This window comes from Mauremys mutica, chromosome 8 (genome assembly GCF_020497125.1).
Source record: "Mauremys mutica isolate MM-2020 ecotype Southern chromosome 8, ASM2049712v1, whole genome shotgun sequence".
NCBI lineage: Eukaryota > Metazoa > Chordata > Testudines > Geoemydidae > Mauremys > Mauremys mutica.
In genome coordinates this window covers 66,051,942-66,074,876 of record NC_059079.1, presented here as the reverse complement: position 1 = coordinate 66,074,876, position 22,935 = coordinate 66,051,942, and the positions used below count along the sequence as shown (strand labels likewise).

Below are 22,935 nucleotides of genomic sequence, written 5' to 3'. Positions count from 1 at the left end.
GAAGTTTAGGGACACCCAGAGGATAGGGTTATCTCCCTGACAATATTGGATAATAGTCATTGATGGACCTATCCTCCAGGAACTTATCTAATTCTTTTTTTGAATCCAGTTGTACTTTTGGCCTTCACAACACCCCATGGCAATGAGTTGCACAGGTTGACTGTGCATTGTGTGAACTATTTCCTTTTATTTTAAACCTGCTGCCTATTAATTTCATTAAGTGACCCCTAGTTCTTGTGTTATGTAAGAGGTAAATAACACTTCCTTTTTCACTTTCTCCACAGCATTCATGATTGTATAGATTTCTCTCATATCCTCTCTTAGGTCTCTCTTGTAAACTGAACAGTCTGGTCTTTTTAATCTCTCCTCATATGGAAGCTCTTACATACCTCTAATCACTTTTGTTGCCCTTCTCTGTACCATTTCCAATTCTAATATATCTTTTTTCAGCTGGGGTGACCAGAACGTCATACAGTATTCAATATATGGCCATAACATGCATTTATATAGTGGCATAACAATATTTTCTGTTTTATTAGCTATCCCTTTCCTAATGGTTCTTAATACTGTTAGCTTTTTTAGCTGCTGCAGAACATTGAGCAGATGTTTGCAGAGAACTAGCCACAATGACTCCCAAAATCTTTCTTGAGTGTTACAGCTAATTTAGACCCCATCCTATTATATGTATAGTGAGGATTATTTGCAGGATTGGGGCCAAAATTAGAAAAATACAGACTTTAGATTGAAGAGAATTTATGTAAAACGACAAAGGGCTAAATCTAGCCAGCTGCTGAGCACTGAAATCAGGATTTGGGCCCAAGACTGTTTAAGTATACACTGGATCATTGTAACAATTTGTGAACAATGATATGGGGCGCTTTTCTTTTAAATCACAGCTTGAATTTTGCAGCTTCTGAATCTGCACTGGGATTCAGATAAATACCTCATGTGGGCTAAATCCATCCTATGTGGTGGATGATTTACTCTGACCTACAATGAAGATTTCTAGGAAGGACTATTTTACACATGATGAATCCAATAAGCCTGCAGTGCACACCAGCATCACCTTCTGCACCCATGAGGCTGTGCTGTGAGACCCCCTCAACCTTCTCTCCACAAGCAGTGCACATGACCCCTCTCTCCCTAAGCACTGGGGGGAGGGGTCAATAGCCTGACCCCCTCAAATTTTCCCACATGATTTTATAAGGACAGTCCCGATATTTGGGGCTTTTTCTTATATAGGCACCTATTATCCCGCACCCCCATCCCAATTTTTCACACTTGCTATCTGGTCACCCTACCCATCACCTGGTTGCTGCTTCTTGACTCATACAAAGCTGATCCCATGTGACTACCTCTATCTTGCCCTGCCAGGGTCCCACAAGCCCTGCATGATACTGATCCCGCCTGGCCCACCCCGCAGCGCTGACTGCTGGCGCGCGCTGACCTCTCCCTCTTGGCGCCCGGGGAACTGAAGCACCTGACAGTGACACGCTACTCCTCCCACTCGACCACCACGGGAGAGTGACGTCATGGGACCGGCGCCGGGCTCCTCTAGAAGAAGCGGCGCGGCCGGGAATTGTGAAACAAACAAGCAGCGGAGGTGGGCGGGGGGAGAAGAGACACGCGCTAGTGCACGTTAGTTGATGCTGTGGTTGCCGCGTACGGCTGGGCGCGCAAACGGCGCGGGAGGGCGGCAAGGCCCCGGGAGGGAGCTATGGCGACGTACGTGAGCGAGCTGGAGGTGGCCAAGAAGAACCTGAGCGAGGCGCTGGGCGAGAACGTGAAGCAGTGAGTGCGCCCCGCCCGGCTAGGCCCGCCGAGCCCCGGCCTCGATTTCTGCCCGGTCCCGGGGGAGCGGGGCCTGCCGGCTGGTGGAGGCCGCTCCTGGGCCGCGGGGCTCAGCCTGGAGCGTGTCCCGGTCGCTGGGAGCCCCGTGGCCTCGCCTTTCCCTAGCGCACCAGGCAGCGCCCGGCCCCCAGGGGCTGAGTTCCCGGCCTGGTGGGGACCTGGGGCTCGGCCTCGGCCGCGGGGCAGGGCGGGGGACACCGGCTTCAGGCCGCGCGGGGCGGGGCAGGGGCGGGGAGCCTGCTCAGGTAATGCGGGTCGGAGTTTGCAGGGGAGCGGTGCCTGACCGGGGAACTACTCGCGGCCGTTCGGTCTGCCCGAGCTGCCTGGGCGCTGGCGCGGGGGCTAAGCAGCATGTTGTCATTCGTTGACAGGAAGCTTGAGCTTTGCAGGCCCAACTTAGTGACCGTTCGGGCCCGTTTCACCCCGTGCTCGGGCCATGGGGACAGGAAGAGATCAGGGGAAGTGATGAAGTAGCAGCCTCTGTCTCTTTTCCCACAGCCTATCCAGTTAAAACTCCGGATTTAGCAAAAAGCTGGCAAATGTAGCCGGAAGGGACCTGCTGACTCCTGCTGCACTCTTGTTTACTTTATATGAGCTGGTCTTCATGCTGAGAGGCAAGCTTTTTTCACCCTCTGGGTTTGCACTAAAACATCCTGTTCCACCATGAGAAATTGTAGGCCCGCATTTTTAACACACATGGCGCTTAACTAGGTCATTTAAAGTCTGACTATTTAATTAACGATGCCCCCTTTCCCCTCTGCTTAAACTAAACAGCTAGTAAGCAAAATGAGAACTGGTTGTTCTCTCTTGGTCTTTTACTTGCAGTAAACTTAGAAATCTGCAAGAATTCTGTCTGAGTACAATGGACCAGATAGTTCATGTGCCTTTGCCTATGCTAAACTTAGTTTTATATAATTGTTTTCCCATTTCTCCTGTAATAAACTTAAATAACAAATTAAGGACTTCTGTTTATAAGCAGTATAACAGAAACTGAATTGATCCAAATGGGTTCTGTCTTTGGTTTTACCACTCGGTTATTTTGACTCTGGTCAAGTCACTTCACATCTGTGTGCCTTTATTTTCCCATCACCAAAATGGTGAAAATGATATTTCCATCCCTTGTAAAGCACTCTGTGAGAGCTAGGTACACCTCTACCCCCAATATAACGCAACCTGATATAATGCAGTAAAGCAGTGCTCCGAGGGGGCGCGGCTGTGCACTCCGGTGGATCAAAGCAAGTTCGATATAATGCAGTTTCGCCTATAACACAGTAAGATTTTTTTTTTTGGCTCCTGAGGACAGCATTATATCGAGGTAGAGATGTAGTATTATTAATGGCAGGCATAAACTCTGGATGTTAGAGTGCTGCAGTTTGCTTCTAACACATTTGTTATTAGATCATGGTGGCAAATAAGAATTTGTTGTAATAGTGCTTAAATGCTTTCACCTACAGGGAAATACTGTTGCTCAGAATGAATGACCATAATTACTAGTCTTCAGTTCAGTGACTTTCTGGTTCATATTTGGTCTCAGAAGCTGGTGTTGCTTTAGTGCATGAAAGCTTGGGCTATCAAAGGGGGAGCATATCACAGATGAGGGATGTGTCTGATGGAGATTTAGGGAGAAAGTGTTAATGGTCATACTATAGCGTTGAAAGTTTAACACCAGTATTAACAGAAGCTGGTGTAGGTGTACCTGTAAAAGCAGCAAAGAGTCCTGTGGCACCTTATAGACTAACAGACGTATTGGAGCATGAGCTTTCGTGGGTGAATACCCACTTCGTCGGATACATGCATCCGACGAAGTGGGTATTCACCCACGAAAGCTCATGCTCCAATACGTCTGTTTGCTGCTTTTACAGATCCAGACTGAGTGCTGTGGCACCTTATAGACTAACATGGCTACCCCTCTGATAGATGTACCTGTACGATCTAGAGAGCACAGAAACACAGTTCTCACCCTCCATCTGCAGATGCTCCATCTTCTGTGCTTCTTGGCATGTTATAAACCCTAATGCCATACCTTCTGCCTTCTCTAGATGCTAGAAGGGGGAAGGCAGCTTTCTCCTCTACCTTTCATCCCATGTCACAGACACCTGCCTTTGAAGGCAGGTGTCTGCTACTCTGAATCTTAGTTTTTGGGGGATCTTGCCTTATGGATCTATGCCTCTGCTGTGAGTCAAACTGACCCAAGTCTTGTCAATTTCATTCTGTTGCTGTTTTAGGATGCTATGAGCAGCATCACAGGTGGTAGACTGTCTGCAGACTCAGTGTGACAGCTCTTTCTATTATATCTGTATGTTTATCTTCATAACACCCACTTATAAGAAGTGGGTTTCAGCCATTATGGTTCTATTTTTAAGCATTTTATAACAGAGATCTGTATCATTAGCTCCATTTTACAGAGTGGGGGGAAACTGGCCTCAGACATGTGAAGTGACTTGCTCATTCACCTAGCTGACCATTGGGAGAGCTGGGAATAGAACTAGGTCTCCTGGGTCCCAGTCCAATGCATTGTGCCAATAAGCTACATTGTATCCCTTAGTTAGTGGAGCACAGCTGTTTCTCATCCCTTTTGTCAGGGAAAGTTTCCTATTCACCAGGGTTTTTCGGAGCCTGTTGGTCTAACACTGGCCAATTCTATTATATATTCATTTGATGAGTCGATTGTTTACCTAATTGGGAGCACTTTCCCTTTTCCCTCAAATGTGCTTTTAAAGTTTACATCGGGCTCGGCAACCTTTCTGAAGTGCTGTGCCGAGTCTTCATTTATTCACTCTAATTTAAGGTTTCGCGTGCCGTGCCAGTAATACATTAACATTTTTAGAAGGTCTCTTTCTATAAGTCTATAATGTATAACTAAACTGTTGTATGTAAAGTAAATAAGGTTTTAAAAATATTTAAGAAGCATCATTTAAAATTAAATTAAAATGCAGAGCCCCCTGGACCCAGTGGCCAGGACCCAGGCAGTGTGAGTGCCATTGAAAATCAGCCTTCGGCACACGTGCCATAGGTTGCCTACCCCTGGTTTACATCATTCACCACAGTGTTTTAGTTTGAATTGAGTATGGGAAGAAGGAGAAATATTTAAAAAATTATTTGATCATAACTATGACTGGGCACTATCATTACCTTAAGGACTCTATGCTTTTCGGCCCACCTCTCTGCTCATTTCCTGTCCACCCCATTTCATGTGTTTCATCCCAGGCAGTGTGATGTACACTGCTCTGCAGTGTTTGCGCTGCCAAAAATCTATCAATTTAACAGAAGGATATAGGCAGAGAGTTGGGGGGGGGAAGGATCTGGAAACAGTCATAGGAAGTGTTATGTCTCCCCTCTCCTATGTGGATTAAAAAACGATACGTTTGTGTTTTCAAATATTGTTGAATCAAACATTTAATTCCCCTCTCTCCCCTCCCAACTTATGGTTGCTGAAACAGCAGTAATTATTCCAGTGTTCTCTGTGCTCATCAGCAGAGTCACAAAGTATAATTGCTGTCATGGTGACTGGTGGCAGGGTGGCATATCTGCTGAATCATTTAGGAACAAGGGTAGGGATGCATGGGGGTGTGGGAGGGTAAGCAAGGCGCTACAGATGCATGTTGTAATCTTGGTGGGGGGTTTGGAGACCTACTCTGCTTCCCTCTGCATCTTTATCTGAGAGGGAAACAGAGGTTTGAAGCACTACTAGGACTCTAAAAAGTAAGTAAATGCCTATATTCCTCTGCTTTACATTTGGATAGAGCCAGCTGGCTTCCTCAGATGCTATATTCCCTTCTTCCACCAATGAAATGTTTTGGCTCTGTCTTGGAATGTCTGAGCAGCCCTTAAGAATAAGTTGATGTGACAGCAAGGTAGAAACCTTTCCTGGCCTTCAAAAACCATGCATTCATTGACACAATGAATGTGACCTACATGCTCTTCTTAATGGAATGTTTTATTATCCTGAACAAATGTACTGTCTGCTATTAAATTCATTTGTTGTCCCTACTGGAGTAAAATCTTGCTGTGGTCCAGATTTATTACTAAGTTTCTGGTACCCAGCCACATTTACAAACAGCAGGGCTCATGATCTGTAGATTTCTAAATTGCCTGAGTGTTTTCAACTAGTTTCAGCATTGAAGGTTAAAACCTGTATGTTGGGTAAAGTCTTCTGAATTTTAAATGCCTTCTCTTTTTAAGAGAACCACCATTCCAGTGAATGAGAAACTTTAAAGAAATATAGAAACTAGTGGAGGTATCTGTCAAGGAATGTGTATTAAGAATGCCTGCAGATGTTAAGAGCTCTTGGTGCTATAGCTAAGTATTATTGAGATTCTAAGTCCAAATATAAACTCTGATCCCAAATATGGGACAAATTACCTTCCTAATGGGCTGTGATACTCTCACTTCCTAGTATTCCTGGACTACATTTGTATGACTGTTATATTCAGCAGTAGCATGTTAATATAGGAGTCTTTGTATTAATGTAGTGGTTTCCAAACTGGGATTTGTGAAATGTTACAGGGGGTTCTCGCGGAGGGAAAGAAATTCCCTAGTGGCAGACAGAGCTGTCCCTAGGGACCTGGGCAGCATGGGGCCAGCAGCCTGGAGCCCCTGTACTTCCAAGAGCTAAGCAGATCAAAGCAAGCATATCTATCAGACTGAAGAGATTTAAAGTTCAAGACTCCTTATAAGTAATGGAAAGGGGGTGGATTTTTTTTCTTCTGGTTTTTAAAATTAAATAGGCAGCTAGTATTTTAAAATTATTATGAAGAACAAGTTTAAGATTTGTTGTAACGCGTGTTTGCCTGGACTGCTCAAGACCAGAATGTTTGTGTAGGAGGAACTCTTCGGGTTGGCTCTTTTAAATACCTTCATGCTGTTTCATATCTGATACTCCTTGATGAAACATGGGAGCTTTGTCTTATAACAGGCTTATTCAAAGTGATACAAGCTACACAAGTGAGAACTTGGAAGCGTGTTGCCGTTTTCATAATGTAATAAAAATACTGTAATGATAAATTGTGTGTAATAAGCATGTCATAAAAACAAATTTTATATTTCCAAATCACTGCTTTTATAATTTATACTCAGGTAAAAGAAAATCCCTGGAAATATTCATTTTTAGGAGGGGGTTCATGAGACTTGACATTTTAGTGAAAGGGGTTCACAGGTTGTGGAAGTTTGGGAACCACTGTATTAATGTGTTTGTGCTCCCTCTGCTGGCTTTGCTGCTGCATAACTACATCCAAAATCCTGTTAAATCATTGTGCTAATGAGTGATTAGCATTAGTACAAGTGTTTGGTGGCATGTATAAATGTTTGCAAAGGGGAAAATGGATAATTCTGAGAAACTGGTTTTCCTCCCTGCTTCTAAAAGTCTCTACCCCATTTTCCAGTCAGTACAAACTGGCCCTTAAATGGATTCAAATAACATAATCTTGAAACAACTTGACATTATTTCTTAATGACAAAACAAAGGAAAACCTGTAGTGTGGATAGCCTTATGGGTATTTGGAAGCCAATCTCCTTCTAAAAAATGTGTGTGTGTGTGGTTTGGGGGAGTTAAAGTGTTTTTTTTTTTTTGTATATATGCTAAATAACTTTTTTTTTTTACTGATTTTAATTTCCTTTGCAAGGTCTAACTCTACTTGGCTTTTGTCAGGTCTCACTTTTTCCCTACATTTGCTGACCTCCAAGAGGTAGCTTTCCTTGCTGATCCATTCCTTGTAGACTTTCTGCTATCTCTTAATAACATGTTTGAGATGCTTCTTCATCTAGTTTGGTCTGCAATCCTTCCCTAGGAATTTTTTCCCATTGCTTAGGACACAGACTTCAGATCGTTTCTGCAACTTTGATTTAACAACTGCTAACGACCTGCACGTTCAGATCCTGGGGTTCTTCAGTCCAATTCCCTAACTAATTCCTTTTAAATTTGCCCTTTTTGAAATCAAGGACCCTAGTTGCTGATCTATTTTTGATAATTCAGTTTTAACTAAATGGCAGGATAAACTCGCATTCACTCAAACAAAGATTGTCTCTACTACCAATTTTTTTGAGGTCCTTGCTACTTACCAATACCAAATCTAAAATGGCATCATGTCTTGTAGGTTCAGTAACTATATGGTGAATAAATCTGTCAGCTATCACATCCAGGAATAGCTGGGACCTACCATTATAAGTAGCACTTGACCCCCCCCCCCAGTCTATATCTGGGCAATTAGTCTCCCATAATCACACAATTCCCAGTGTTGGTGTCACTAGGCATAAATCTAGGTAACTCGGGAGGATGGCTTTGGGCCTATGTGACCCAAAGTACCTTTATGTAAAGTGCTTTTGTTAGCCTTACTAAACTTTTGTAACCTTTTGTGTTATGTGCTAATTACTGGCAGCTGCAAGGCTGCTTGATACTAGATGTAGCCAATACTAAATAAGATAGGCGGAAAGCAGATGCTGTAATTAAAGTTATATGCATGAGAACGTAGCCCCCACGGTGGGAAAGTACAGATAACTTGCATCTGAAGAAGTGGGTATTCACCCACGAAAGCTCATGCTGCAAAACGTCTGTTAGTCTATAAGGTGCCACAGGATTCTTTGCTGCTTCTACAGAACCAGACTAACACGGCTACCCCTCTGATACAGATAACTGTTCACAGAAGAGGTACTAACGAGCTAAAGTGGTTTTTGCCAAGTATGATTTAATGGCTACTTGCATGATGTATTTGCTATAGAAAATAGATGGGAGGAGGAAGAAGGGGGGGTAAGGGGGAGGAGTGTGGAAGGAATGGAAATGCTTAGCTGAAATCATGTATAAAGAGAGAGAGCTGTTTGTATCTGTGTGCAGGATTTGAGATTGCTATGTCTCCCTTGCACCTTATTTGGGCTCAAATAAACCTGGTTTTGCTTCTCCACCCTGGTGTGTTAATTAGTGCTGCGCACACCGGGCAACGAACCCCCACTGTTGCTGTCCTCGGCCCTCTGTGCCGGCAACACCAGTAATATTTATTTAATTAAAAATATTAGGTCTCTATCCAAATCCAGCCCTGGGGGTCTGTAGCAGACCAAGTCTAAATACAGTTGGAATACACAAAGGTGTAACCAGCTGATGCTGTGCAATTTAGAAGACAGACTACTTCAAAAACAACCTGCCTAACCTTTAATAATCTAAGGTTGTGACAATAAAACTAAAAATTAATTTTAATTATGATGTATTTCACTGAAATTATTAAAACAAGTGAAACCAATTGGTCTAGTTTTGTTGTCCCCACTTTCTGATTATCAGTCAATAGCACAGTGCTCTCTGGCTTACCAACACTGCAGGGAAATATTTTAATCTTCCTTCTTCACCCTGAAAGAGATCTTGGAGTCATTGTGGATAGTTCTCTGAAAACATCCACTCAATGTGCAGTGGCAGTCAAAAACATTAACAGAATGTTGGGAATCATTAAGAAAGGGATAGATAATAAGACAGAAAATATCTCCCTGCCTCTATAGAAGTCCATGGTAGGCCCACATCTTGAATACTGCGTGCAGATGTGGTCGCCCCATCTCAAAAAGGATATACTGGAATTGGAAAAGGTTCAGAAAAGGGCAACAAAAATGATTAGGGGTATGGAACTGTTGCCATATAAAGAGAGATTAATAATACTGGGACTTTTCACCTTGGAAAAGAGACAACTAAGGGGGAATATGATACAGGTCTATAAAATCATGACTGGTGTGGAGAAAGTAAATAACACTTCCTTATTTACTCCTTCTCATAATACAATAACTAGGGGTCACCAAATGAAATTAATAGGCAGCAGGTTTAAAACAAACAAAAGGAAGGATTTGTTTCACACAACTCACAGTCAACCTGTGGAACTCCTTGCCAGAGGATGCTGTGAAGGCCAAGTCTATAACAGGGTTAAAAAAAGAACTAGATAAATTCATGGAGGATATGTCTATCAAGAGTATTAGCTAAGATGGTCAGGGATGGTGTCCCTAGCCTCTGTTTGCCAGAAGCTGGGAATGGGTGACAGGGGATGGATCACTTGATGATTACCTGTTCTGTTCATTCCCTCTGGGGCACCTAGCACTGGCCACTGTCAGAAGACCGGCTACTGGGATAGATGGACCTTTGGTCTGACCCAGTATGGCTGTTCTTATGCAACCCTCTCTGTTTTCACTGATGTTATATTAAAACATTGCTTTTTTTTATTAGATTTTTCTAAAACGTACACAAAGTTAAATGCTGGACCTGAACTAAATGACTGTCCATTTAAGAAATGGGAGAAAAGGAATAGACTTAGTAGGCAAAGCAATGTTGTTTACAGTACTTAATGTTTTCTCTCCCATGCACAGATACTGGGCGAACTTGAAACTTTGGTTCAAGCAAAAGATCAGTAAAGAAGAGTTTGATCTAGAAGCTCGCAGACTCCTCACCCAAGATAACGGTAAGAGACAGTCCCTAGGAGTGTCCCTTTTTCTGTTTTCCCCCATTTCTCAAAATACCACATTCTGGGTTAGTTGCTGCTTGCTACACACCAATGCAACCACATGAAGTGTGACTACATAACTTCCACTGCTCCACTAGAACTTGCCTCTTCTCTTGGGCCACATGATCTTACCACTGATGAGATGATAACCTTCTCTTTTGCAGCTCCTAATTTCATAGAGAGACTAAAAACCTATGTAAAGGATATCAATTGGAAGGTGTATGCAGCCAGTGGAATGCATGGGAAAACATGGCTTTGGAAGGTGTAAACAAAATCACTTTATAAGGTAGCTTCCAGTGGCTGCCTTTGGACTTTGCCTGCCATGTTGCTAATGTGAATCTGTCTTCAGGTAAAACTTTCTTCCCTGGTGTCAGTCTGAGTGAACTCTTTCTTTTCACAGTCCATTCTCACAATGATTTCCTCCTGGCTATTCTCACTCGATGCCAAATCCTGGTTTCTGCACCAGGTAAGAGAACAAAACTATTGGTGTGTTTTTTTTTTTTTTTTTTTTTTTAACTATACAGCACAACCCTGGGAAGTGTTTGTGGTGGGCTTTGTTTTTAAGCTATATGCTTGACTTATTTAGTCTTAAATTTGTATGTTGTCTCTTATGAGAGAGAGATGCCGTATGACACAGTGGGAATGCTGACTGGGGCCTTTAGTTACTATTGCAATATAAATATAATCATCTATATTATAAAATAAGGATTTCACACACTTGGCTAAAGACTAGTTCTCTGCATTGCCATGCAGGAGACCCAGGTTTGATTTCTAGTCTCATGCTTCTTTGGCTGTTAGTTCTGTATGGTGGTGTGCTCTGTGCCCCACCAACCTGCAGGGCCGAGTGAAGGGAGGATTTGCTCCATGTTCTCCAGCGATCTGCTTGGCATGATGTGAGAATGGTGTTGACAGCCTTGTGTCAGAAAGATGGAAACTCTGAGTCATGGAGGGAGGCAGCACTAGGGAAGAGAGAGGGGTTTTTTGGGTTGGTTTTTGTTTTTTTGCCCTGTCCTGTCTCCAGAGTAGAGGGGAGGATGGGAAGCTTCTAGTTGTAAAGTTTTTAATTAAAATGTTGCCAATAAATTTAATATCCTTCTGTTAAGCCCCTGCAGCTATCACATTATGTCTGGTGTTACGCTGGTCTGCGATGTCTCATGAGTTTCAGTATTGCTGACACCAGAATGGATTTTGAAAGGATGGACCAAAAACTTAGCCATGAGACCCTTTGAGTGAAAGATATTCAAACTGCAAATTAGAATGAGTTTGAGATGGCTAGAAAGTTCTCCATGTAACTTCTGCTGCTTCTCATTGATTGATTTTATTTTTATATATATCAATATTTTTCCATTGGGGTGGCTGCAGCAAATACGTTGCACTTGGTTTGTTTTATAATCTAAACCTTCTGAATAAAACCAGACAGACTTAACCACAGCCCGATTAACCTTTCCAAAAGGACAAGGCAGTGAACTGGGACTCCGCAGGTCTGGGTTCCATTTCCTAGGAGTGACACAGATGTTATGTGTAACATTGGGCATGTAGGGCTCAGGGTCTGGTCAGGAAGGGATCTCCGCTCCTATTTAGGCACCTAAATGAGTGGCCAGATTTTTGCACAGCACTCGACAGCTCCATCTGAGAACAATAGGAGCTGCTTCGTGCTGAGCAAGTACACTTAGAAAATCTGGTCCTTCATTTCTCAGTACCCCTTATCCCCATTTTTACAGCTGGGGAAAATACTTCTCCACCTCATAGGAGTGATGTGAGGATAAATCCATAAAAAGTTGGGAGGCACTTAGATACTACAGCGACAGGCGCTGTGTAAGTACCTAGACAGACAAAGCGTCACATGAGTACTCTGTAGTAATAATAAGAATCATGGTAGAGCTGCTAACATTCTGTTCCAGATTGCTGATTTCAGGGAAGATTCTTGTTAGACACCTGAGACTACTTAGCTTGTGGAAATTGCCTCCTTCAGTGTTTTTGTTCCTAGGTAGACTTTGAAGAACTACTTGTGTTTTTTGCTTTCACATGCTTGTGTTTTCTCCCCCCCCCCACCCCCCCCAGGAAATCCTACTGAAATGTACATTCAGTTTATAGGGTCTCTGATCCGTCTTGATGAGCAAAGCAATTAGTTGGTTTTTTAGCTAATCCTGGCTTGTGTAGGGCCCCAATTTCTTTTTCAGTAATCTTGGGCTGACAAAGACTTGGAGCTATATTCATCTACACCTGAGACTGGATAACATTTATTTATTTTTAATTAATTATTCAGGGTTGGCAACGCATTTTGATTTAAGGGCTTCCAAGTCTGACACACAGGGATGGGTTGACCACATCCCATTTGCCTCCAAAGAGAGGAGGAGAAGTGAAAAGAAGAAGTGTGTGAGAAAGAAAGAAATGGGACTAAAGCGACAACTGAAAACAGAAGAGAGTGATCAGAGAGATTCTCCTAACCATTTGTCCTTCTCTCTTCTGGCCAAGAAAATAAAATACTGAAAAACAAATAAGAACCTGCCCATGCTGTTTGTTTTTCTATAACCTATATCCTTGTGGCTTCATCTCTGTTTAGTACGTTCTTTTTCTCTCTCTGCTCTTGCTGCTGTATGTGTGTTGGAAAAGTCTCAAATGCCACCGCCTTCCTTTTGCTGGGGTTTGACTGTACTCTGCTGCCCCTATGGCAAATCAGTGCAAGTCTGGAGCGAAGCAGCTCTGTCCTCTTTCTCAGCTTGTTGCCTTTGTTAAGAAGACTAGAAGCTGACTAGGTCTGCAGTGGATCGGTTGTCAAAACCCTGCTAATGTGAAGTTGGCAAATCTTGAACTGAACAAGAGTAGCCAGTAAAGCACCTCACGTGCTACTACTGCACCCTTCAATGTGTGCAATAAGTACAAGCTGTGCTCTAGAAATTAGTAAAATGAACACATGCTGTCACTTATAAATGCTACTTCTAAGCACCTCTAGTTATGGAAAGAGATGCAGTTCCTAAATATTACACTAGATGACAGCTACAACATATGGCCTGGCTGTGTGGATTTGTATGTGGTAACACATGCTCAAAGGAGCAGTTAATGTTGCTAGAGCCTCCTTGGCTCTGAATCTGCTGATATTGTTGCAACTTTAAAATATCCAGGCTTAACGTTATATTAATCTGTTTGCATAAAACCTGATGAGGGAATGGTAGCAGAAGGGCTTAGTAGCAACACATGGAATCGTATTGTCTGTCTATGAAGGCAGTACAACTGCACTTGTCATCTCTTAAGTGCTTTGCGACTTCTAATGAATTTACTTCTAGAGAATTTCTGGCTTTCTCTAACCTGCCTTTTCCAACAACTTAAAAAATGATTAGTGACTAGGGGGAAGAGAGATTTTTTTTTTTTATGCTTCAGTCAGACAGGGAGGTCTGGTATTGTCGCATCCGGGCATGTGTTCCACACTTGAAATCAACCTGCTAAGCAAACTCTGTCTCTTTTGAGGTTCCCAGTTGTAGTGGAATTCCATTACCATGACTGAAAAGCATGAGAGCAGTCCTTCAGCATAGCTGGGGTTACTTATATAAAGGCTTTTTTGAGGATAAGAACTGAAATCTTGACCTTGCTGCTGTCTTCAAGTCTGAGCTAATGCAAAGAATTATGGCTCTGTATGATGTGCTCTTGGTAACCTATCTTGCATGGTAAGAAGACGGCTGTGTTTTTGAACAGCTGTGGCTCTTTTCTTTTTCTTCACTACTGTTTTTCCTCATGGTATCCCGTGCTCTCAATTTCCTCATGGTATCCCACTCTCAATTTCTGACCTTCCCAAGACTTCCTTACTTCGTGCTTCTAAAGATTCTCAATGCTTACAGTTCAGTCTTACACCTTCTACAAAAGAACGTGTTACCTTCTACACCTACTAGAATACAAGTGAAGAGTACTTGCATGTTCTGTCTCCCATCCAAATGTTGACCGGCTTGTGACCGGTCATCCAAGGCTATAGGTCAGAAGAATGCAAGCCAAGTGTATAGGTATAACAACAGACTCGTGGAAAGAATAAAGAAAAATGGCGAAGCCTGATGTGGTCTGTGCAGCACAAAACGAGAATGCAAGAGGAAGTAGCTGTCAAATGAGTGGGTGAACAACGGAGTCCATCACACAGATGGAGTTAATTACTTCAGTGCCCTAATACTTGAAGCCTTTAATATGGACCTGATGATTAAGTGCTAGAATACTGTGTGTTAAAAGGTATTTTAAGGGCATGAGGCTCAAGAAAATTAAGAGGCAAGATTAAAACTGGAAACAAAATATTAGGTTGTCGAGACTCACCCTCATAGTAGCAAAACTATGTGCTTAAATAATAGACTTTACGGCCCATCAGCTTCAACAGACTTAAGCATGTACTTAAAGTTAAATAAGTGCTCGGCTGAATAGGGTTGGATTACTTGCCTACTTTTGTTGAAGGGAACCTGTATGGTCAAGAACACTGGCCCAAGGAACACTTTAACCCAGAGATCTGCTTGGGGATTTTACACGATCAGAAGGTGACCTATAGTTCTCTGTAACTGCAAGGGAAAATAATCTTGGCAGTGTGAAGCCCCAAGTTCCATAACTAAACATCCAAACGACAATGAAGAAAACAGGATTGATGTGTTGAAAGGATAGGCCTTTAGCTGACGTTGCTGTAATTGTCTGGAAGCATTAGGAAATCAGATAGCATAACCAGTTGGATATCACTACTGCCACATAGATTCAGCCCTCCTGGAAAATACTATGGAGGTTCTTCAGGATCTCGATTTAGAGTTCGGTCAGTAAATATGATCATCAGTTATTTGGATATCTGTGATGATAATTAATTCTTGTTTTTTCATATCAGCTTCTTTTCCCAGGGCTTGTGGGAATAAAACAGGTTCTCTGCTAAGGGTGAGAGAAGTAAAGAAAATGTCCTAGGAATACTATAGAAGCCAAACTATGACTAGCCTACATGCTAAGTAGGTAAAGAGTAATTGCTGAGATCCTTGATAAACTAGAAAATCTTAGAGAAATGAGCACATCCTGAATTAAACAGCAGCACCCAACAAACTCAGATTTAGCAATTATCCATGATGCTCAATGAAACCAATATAAATTTTAAAATTATCAAAATACAAAAAAAATTCAACTGTTTTAAATTCAACTGACATTTTCAAAACAGCTCAAAACAACATGCAGAAACAAAATTAGAGGTGTTGGAAGCAAATTGATCTCTTTATATCATAAAGAGCATTAATTTCAGTCTATTTTTACTGAGTGGGCAGATAAGACAACTGGCTGTATAACTGAAACAATACTGCTCTATAACAACCATACTAATTCTTGAGTTAATGTTGTGAAAGGCTTCAGGGCCAAGATTGGAGATAGACTTCCACCCTCCCCCTCCCCCCCCGCTCTCAAAAGTTAAGTAATAGTACTGTGCATAATGTGACAAATCTTCAACCTGGCCAGGCCCTCCTGGGCAAAAGTGATTGTACCTCTCAGTGCCCGTGTACATACTTCCCAAATAAACCAACTGCATAAAGGTCCTCTTTAGCTGTTCAAAATTTCCAAATATTCTTGACTCTATGGATGGCCTTTAGATAAGGGAGCCAAGGAACCATTTGTTACATTAACATCTGCCTTATCTGGTAGTTTGCAAATATCTTCTTCTCTAAGCTTAATCAAAATTTTCATACATGTAACTCCCACCCCCAAATTATTCCACACCACTCTCTCCTGTCATCCTACAGTAGAAAGCCTTGGCATTTTTTGGAGTTTGATTTCTGAGCGGAAATTGGAGTGAGTAGCGTATTAATCATGCATACATGGTGCTGCAGTCAGGCTGTGACTTTCCCTTGTCCATAGAACCATTATTAAAAACTAGGGCCAGAGCCCAGTTAAGGTTAGGATTTCTTAATTTTAAATCTGGAATACTTCCTCTTAACCCAGGTTGGGATATCTCACAAGAGGCTTCTCTCTAACCTTCTAAGGTGTGGGAAGGAATAGCAGGAGTGGATTGAGTATTGGCATTACCCTTCTCGTACGTTCATGCTCTATATTCTGTTTGGGCTAGGAGCTACAAATGGGGGGACTTCAGAGGTAAAACCTTTCAAAGATTTTTTTTCCAGAGCTGCCAAATTCCCCCTAACATAACTTTGAAATTCAAAAAGCTTTCCTTGGTTTCTGACACATCTTTAAACACCATTTCCAATAACTTCCCTGTAGTCAAATAACGATCACCGTATTGTTAACCCCACTCTAGCATCTGTGTGATATTGTCCAATTTTATACTGTCTGCTCTTTGACAAGCTAATAGTTGCGTAACTGCATAATTTTATTGGCTATCCTATAAATGTGTGGTAAATCTACCTTTCTGTATTTTTGTTTGTTTCTTTAATAAAACATAATGATCACAGCAGGATACCAAAAGCCTGAAGGAGGGGCAATGTTATTTCCCTGAACAGCATTGGAGGTGCAGAGGAAACATAAAGGAGAGGTTTGGTTGTGTATTAGACATATTATCATGAGAGAGCTGGGCAGCCCTTACCTCCCAGGAAGCAATCCCAATCTTTGTTCCTTACTGGGAGCTGCACACTCAGCCAGAGAGCTCAAACTGGGGGCAGGGCAGGTGCCTGATAGTACTACGAGTGAATGAAAAAATCCATCAGATCAAACCTTCTCCATAGCCCCTCCCCCCAAAATAATGGTGTGGGAGCTGGTGTAGAAGATTCTGTGATCATTTCAATAGGAGATACTGACTGTACTCTGCAGGGCTCCCATTGCCAAGGGTATGTGGAATTATCAAGTCTATAATATTGGTCTGGCCAGCAGTGGCAATGGAAGTACAAGTAGCTAACTCCTGAGCAGTATTCAATTGGGCTGCTTGGCCAGACCTTCTGGTGTGATATCGCATAACAACCATCCTTGCTGCAGTTGGTTTCACTCGGTCCTTCCTTATCCTTCCTTCAGTTCCACATGGTTGCTAGCTCTCTGTCTGCTTCCTGGGTCTCTATTTCTTCTGCAACTTCTTTCATACCCCTCTGCGCTTTAAGGAATATGACCTTTGTTTATGAAGGGCCTGATCTAGTGCATATTAAAGTCAATAGAAGGACCTAATGAGCCAGACTTTGATACCCTCACTCATCCTGGGTAGAACTTTACTTCACAAAGTTGTCCGCCACTTGTGGCATCAGATACTGTTCAGTTGTGAGTAAAATTAGACGAAGGTTTCTAACTATTAGAGGAATGAAGTTCTGGGACAGCCTTCCAAGGGGAGTAGTGGGGGCAAAAGACATATCTGACTTTAAGACTAAGCTTGATAAGTTTATGGAGGGGATGGTATGATGGGATAGCCTAATTCTGGCAATTGATCTTTGATTATCAGCAGGTAAATATGCCCAGTGGTCTGTGATGGGATATTTTATATGGGATGGGATCTAAGTTACTACAGAGAATTCTTTCCTGGGTGCTGGCTGGTGAGTCTTGCTCATATGCTCAGGGTTTAATTGATCGCCATATTTGGGGTCAGGAAGGAATTTTCCTCCAGGGCAGATTGGCAGAGGCCCTGGAGGTTTTTCGCCTTCCTCTGCAGCATGGAGCACGGGTCACTTGCTGGAGGATTCTCTGCAGCTTGAGGTCTGTAAACCACGATTTGAGGACTTCAATAACTCAGACATAGGTTAAGGGTTTGTTATAGAAGTGGATGGGTGAGATTCTGTGGCCTGCATTGTGCAGGAGGTCAGACTAGATGATCATAATGGTCCCTTCTGACCTTAAAGTCTATGAGTAAGGGGATTGGGATCTGGCCCCAAGCATTGGACCAATATGTTGCTGCAAATTTACCTTTCAGCAAATCTGCCCATAAACTTCAAATTGAACTTTGTTGTTGCCTTAATTGGAATTGAATACCTGCCAGGCACCAGATATTGAAAGGCTAATAGTACATGCTATGTTAGGACATGACAATCTTTCTTACAAAACTCCAGAATGTCAGTCAATCTCTTCAATAAAAGATATATCTATATTATGCTTACACAATCCCTCTCATTTCAAAATGACTTGCAAACTATAGTCAAGGATGACTCTGCTAGTGAAGTGTAGCCATTTCTGGGGCTGATGTATGGCAACTGTCAAGTAGAACACAACAGTGCTTACACAATTGAACATGAAAACTACCTTTTTAGAACTGAAAATGTAGAGGGAATTTATTTAGGCTGACTATAATTCCTAGAGTTAGAATATGGCCAGAATGCTGACACCACGACCCCTACTTTTAAAAAGAATGTCATGGGATCTTTAAGGACTACATGTGACCAGAACCTTGTTTTAAGTCTCATCTGAAATATGCAAAGTACTTAAAGCACCTTAAAGAATCTATCTTTAAACACGAGATACAATGGGATTCTTCATGTGCTTAACTGCTTTGCTAGAGGAGGGCCTAGCAGCACAGTTCATCCCAGTGCTACTTTTACTGCTTAAACAATAACACATTTAAATACTTTAAGCATAGAGGGAGTGTCTGCTGAGCTGCATGTGTGTGGAGAAGTGGGACGGGGTGCTAGTGAGAGGGCCTGAATGATACGCATCATCCTGCCTCCAAAAACCTCTGCCTCCATGGCCCCAAGCAACTTTGTTCTATCTTCATAGCTTCCCTGCAATGCTCTACTCTTTCCCTCCCCTTCCACTAGAAGAGTTAAGGTTGCTCTGGCATAGAGAGAAACTTCTAGTCTGAGAGTGTGCAACCCCAGCTTGGTTTAAGAATTATATATTTAACTTTAGTTGGTGACTTCCTTTTGTCTAAAAAAAAATTTTTTTGGGGTGAGGAAATATGAAATGATTTGGGTGTAGAAAATTGTTTTTAAAATACATTTTATTCTCTTATTAGTAATTCTTCCGAGTCAACACCGTTGTTATGAACTCCTTGGTGTCAGTGGTGTAGGGACTGCTGTGCCAAGAAATCCTCGTGTTTTTGAGGATATATATGTAGCTCTTACTCCTTGGGGCAGCTATTTCTCTGGGGAAGTAAGAAAATATGAAATCCTAGGTATATAAAGGATTAATTAACAAGCATTAACAGACAATCCAATATCTGGTATTTTTTCCATCCCCCAATATAATTTGAGTTCTGTAAGTTGTTTCCCCACATACTGTTTTCCTCAAAAGTTTAGGTCATTGTTTTTAAACTGAAAAGGTCTTTCTGGGTGTAAACATTTGTATGCCGCTACGGGATTAGAAAGGGAAATTCCAAGCACTAATTCCTTGGTCAGACTCTTGTCATGTGAGAGAGCTCTGTGAAATATGTTGAACCGTCTGGAGACTCTAGAACTTTCAAGGTAATTATCATCACTAAAACCCAGTGAACACATATCTAGCTTTTTTTCTTTATATGATTTTGTAATTTGAATAATAGCACATACAGGACATACCTGAACAATTCGGGCCCAATTCTGTGAGGTTCAGAGCAGTCTCAGCTCAGCTCTTCTACAGGAGATGAGCATGCTCAACACCTCTCAGGAGTCACTTGGAACTCTGCAGGGTCTGACTTTAACTATGCTTCTCAAGTATCTTGACGTACTGCTTAATAACTATCTACAGAGGTCATCTGCCAATACAGTGCCTGCCATGTCCTTTTAGGTAGATGTAGTATGGTCTTAGCCTTATATACATGTGCCTTTGTGATAGCCTCATGCATCTATTGCAGTTTAAAAACATGTTGCAAGAAAGGCACAATATAGTTCAGATAATTTCCCTCTGAAGTAATAGAATTATTGCTCAGATACATGGTTTTAGTAGTCGAGAATTGTAACAAGCCAAATAGTGTAAAATAGAAATGGCACATGCACTTAAATTGGAAAGGATGGAAGTGCTCTTCAGAGGTGTCAGAACCTTGTGGGTTTTGTCTTGTTTTTAACTGTATGAATTAAATTATGTTGGCTACAAATGGGAGTGACCTTCCCTTCCCCACTTTTTTTCCTTCTCTCCTATTTTCAGAGGGTCCTGGGCCTCTGCCATGGACGGGTGGCTCTGCAACTAAACCTGGAAAACCCAAAGGAAAGAAAAAGTTTTCTTCGGTTCGGCAGAAGTTTGACGTAAGTTTATATTCTGCAAAGGGTCTCAGCTCTGCTAAACACTCTAGAAATGAAGAGCTGGCAACTTATGAGCAGTAAATGGTCCCTTTGTTAGCCTGGACGGCTAAGATGCTTTACTTCATTCCAGCAGAAGTGTTTGTATTAAAGCAATAAGTATTCAAGTGTAATTACCAGACAAGTCTCTTTCAGTCCAGATAGTTATAATTTCATGCTGCCCTGATCTCTTGTTGACTTTGAAAAGCTAAGTGCTTCATGAAGCAAAAGGTCACTGTTCTATATATTATAGTTACCATTGTGCTTACCCCTTCTTCTCAAATTGACTTGCTGCGTGAGCCTGGTTGGGCTAGCCAACTCCATATTGCTTTGGGCTGTCTGGATGGGTGCAACACTTTCTTTTAAACAGACCACTCTTAAAGGGCTCCAAGTTCTTAAGGGAAAATACTTCGGAGTGCCTCTTCTCTGCCTAGCCTTTTCCCTGTGGGGTGCGGGGCGAAATGCATAGGACCAGGTTCTCATTTACATTAATCCCCTTTTACATTACTCTGGCATTCTAAAGGGTCTGTAAAGTGGGCCCACTTGGAGGCTGCTTTACACTGCCAGAGTGGTATAAAGGGCATTAGTGTGAATGAGAATTGGGCCCATAAACGCCAGAAACTAAATTTGACACTGGTGTAATCAGGCACTGTAATATTCTTTACAAACAGCGGTTTTAAAGAATTGTGAACCCAGTGGAAGTAGAATTGTATTTAGAAATTGCCACAATGATTCAGACAATATTTCTTACTATTCATCCTGTTTTGGCCGAGACTGTAACAGCAATGCATACAAGCTGCTATTCGGATAATCTGTAGTATCTTCATTTATAAAAATTCTCAGTAATCTTTTCGAACTAAGCAATGATGAGAATCTGGTTAAACGAGTAATACATATGTCTGGTGGTGGACTTAAAACTTGGTTTGTTTAAAAAATGTGAGTGTGTGTGTGTATATACTGTAGATGTGCATTTTTTTTTTTTCAGGAATGTATGATAGTGTAGAACTGTGTGAAGGTTTTATCAGGATGAATTTTGGTAGTGAAGTTAATAATCCCATTAGAGTTCAAATGTTCAGCTGACACCAAAATACTGCTGAGAGAGATTTCTGTTAATGCTCCACTCGCTCTCTGCTGCAAGGAGGGCAGGGGAACAGAAGTCTCTTCTACTCTATCCCTTCCCCACCTTTCTCCCGACCCCCATGCATAACTTCTGTGCCTGTCCCTGCTATTAGTGTTCCTCAACAGCATGAAATTGTGTCAATTTCATTGCTACCCAGAAAGGTCCCAGTAACAGCTGTGAAATTACCAGATTTCATGTTAATTCCACTTTGCTTCTGCTTTCCAAATGTGCATGTTCTCTGTTTGCAGCATCAGTTACATTTTGAAGGTTATATCTTTGCAACCAAATGAAAGCTGAAGTCCTCAAAATTAGCAGAACAACTTCCCACTCATTAGCGGTAATAATTTTTCCATCAGATTTAAATAAATGATGGTTAGATGTATGGTTATTCTTTGTAGTTCTGTATAAAGCTTTTATAACCCCCTCTATCCGAGGATGTCTTTACAAACATTAACTAATTAAGCATCTGATATTTTGGGATGACTGAAAAACAGCTACTTCTGAGGGGGAACACCCAGCTGTTTAGCAGCACGCAGCAATGTTAAGTTGAAAAGGTAAGGTAAATTGAAGTATAGTTGTAGCCGTGTCGGTCCCACGATATTAGAGAGACAAGGTGGGTAAGGTCATATCTTTTATGGAACCAACTTCTGTTGATGAGAGAGACAAACTTTCGAGTTCTGTGTGGCTTGAAAGTTTCTCTCTCACCAACTGAAGTGGGTTCCATAAAAGATATTCCCTCACTCACCTTGTTTCAGGTAAATTTAAGACAGGCAGAATATAATAACCGAAGTTGGAACTCAACTAGGCTGCTATGCTTAAAATCTCTATTCTCTTATTAAAAGTGCCGTGTTTAATGACCATCTAAATTCAGAACCTCAATTTCACATCTCCCCTGAAAGCTGTATTCAGTGCTGGAATTAGTAGTTTTAAAATGAAAAGTGTGTTTGTCTGACAGCACCGATTCCAGCCTCAGAATCCATTGTCTGGAGCCCAGCAGTTTGTGGCAAAGGATCCTCAAGAAGATGATGATTTGAAGCTGTGTTCCCATACAATGATGCTTCCCACACGGGGCCAGCTAGAAGGAAGGATGATAGTGACTGCATATGAGCACGGGCTGGACAATGTCACCGAAGAGGCAGTGACGGCTATTGTCTATGCTGTGCAGGTTAGAAAAGACAAACCAATGATGTGGTTTTGATTATGCTACTAACAAAAGGCTTTGTATATGGCGGGGCACTACAGTGTGTGAGAGGAAAATAGCTTCACTATATTTACAGGTGACTTATGAGAATCCACGCCATGTGTTTCAAAGGGGCCTCCCAAACTGGCCCTGAAAGTTATTCCTGCAGATCTTCAGATCAGAGTCTTGGCACACACAAAGGATCTTGGATTCGGGCATACAAAAATA

General features: G+C 41.9%; 1 protein-coding gene across 2 annotated transcripts in view; it reads left to right on the top strand.

The window, feature by feature from the left end:
* Positions 1–1,517: 1,517 nt before the first annotated feature.
* TADA1 (transcriptional adaptor 1) overlaps positions 1,518–22,935 on the top strand; it is a 29,835-nt gene continuing 8,417 nt past the window's right edge. Inside the window, exons 1-5 of one of the 2 annotated variants that reach the window (XM_045028048.1) lie at positions 1,518–1,603; positions 10,177–10,268; positions 10,711–10,776; positions 20,277–20,374; positions 22,483–22,692. In XM_045028048.1, the coding sequence (XP_044883983.1) occupies positions 1,533–1,603; positions 10,177–10,268; positions 10,711–10,776; positions 20,277–20,374; positions 22,483–22,692 (537 nt within the window). In that variant the 5' untranslated portion in view covers positions 1,518–1,532. The other variant, XM_045028047.1, reaches the window with a different exon arrangement.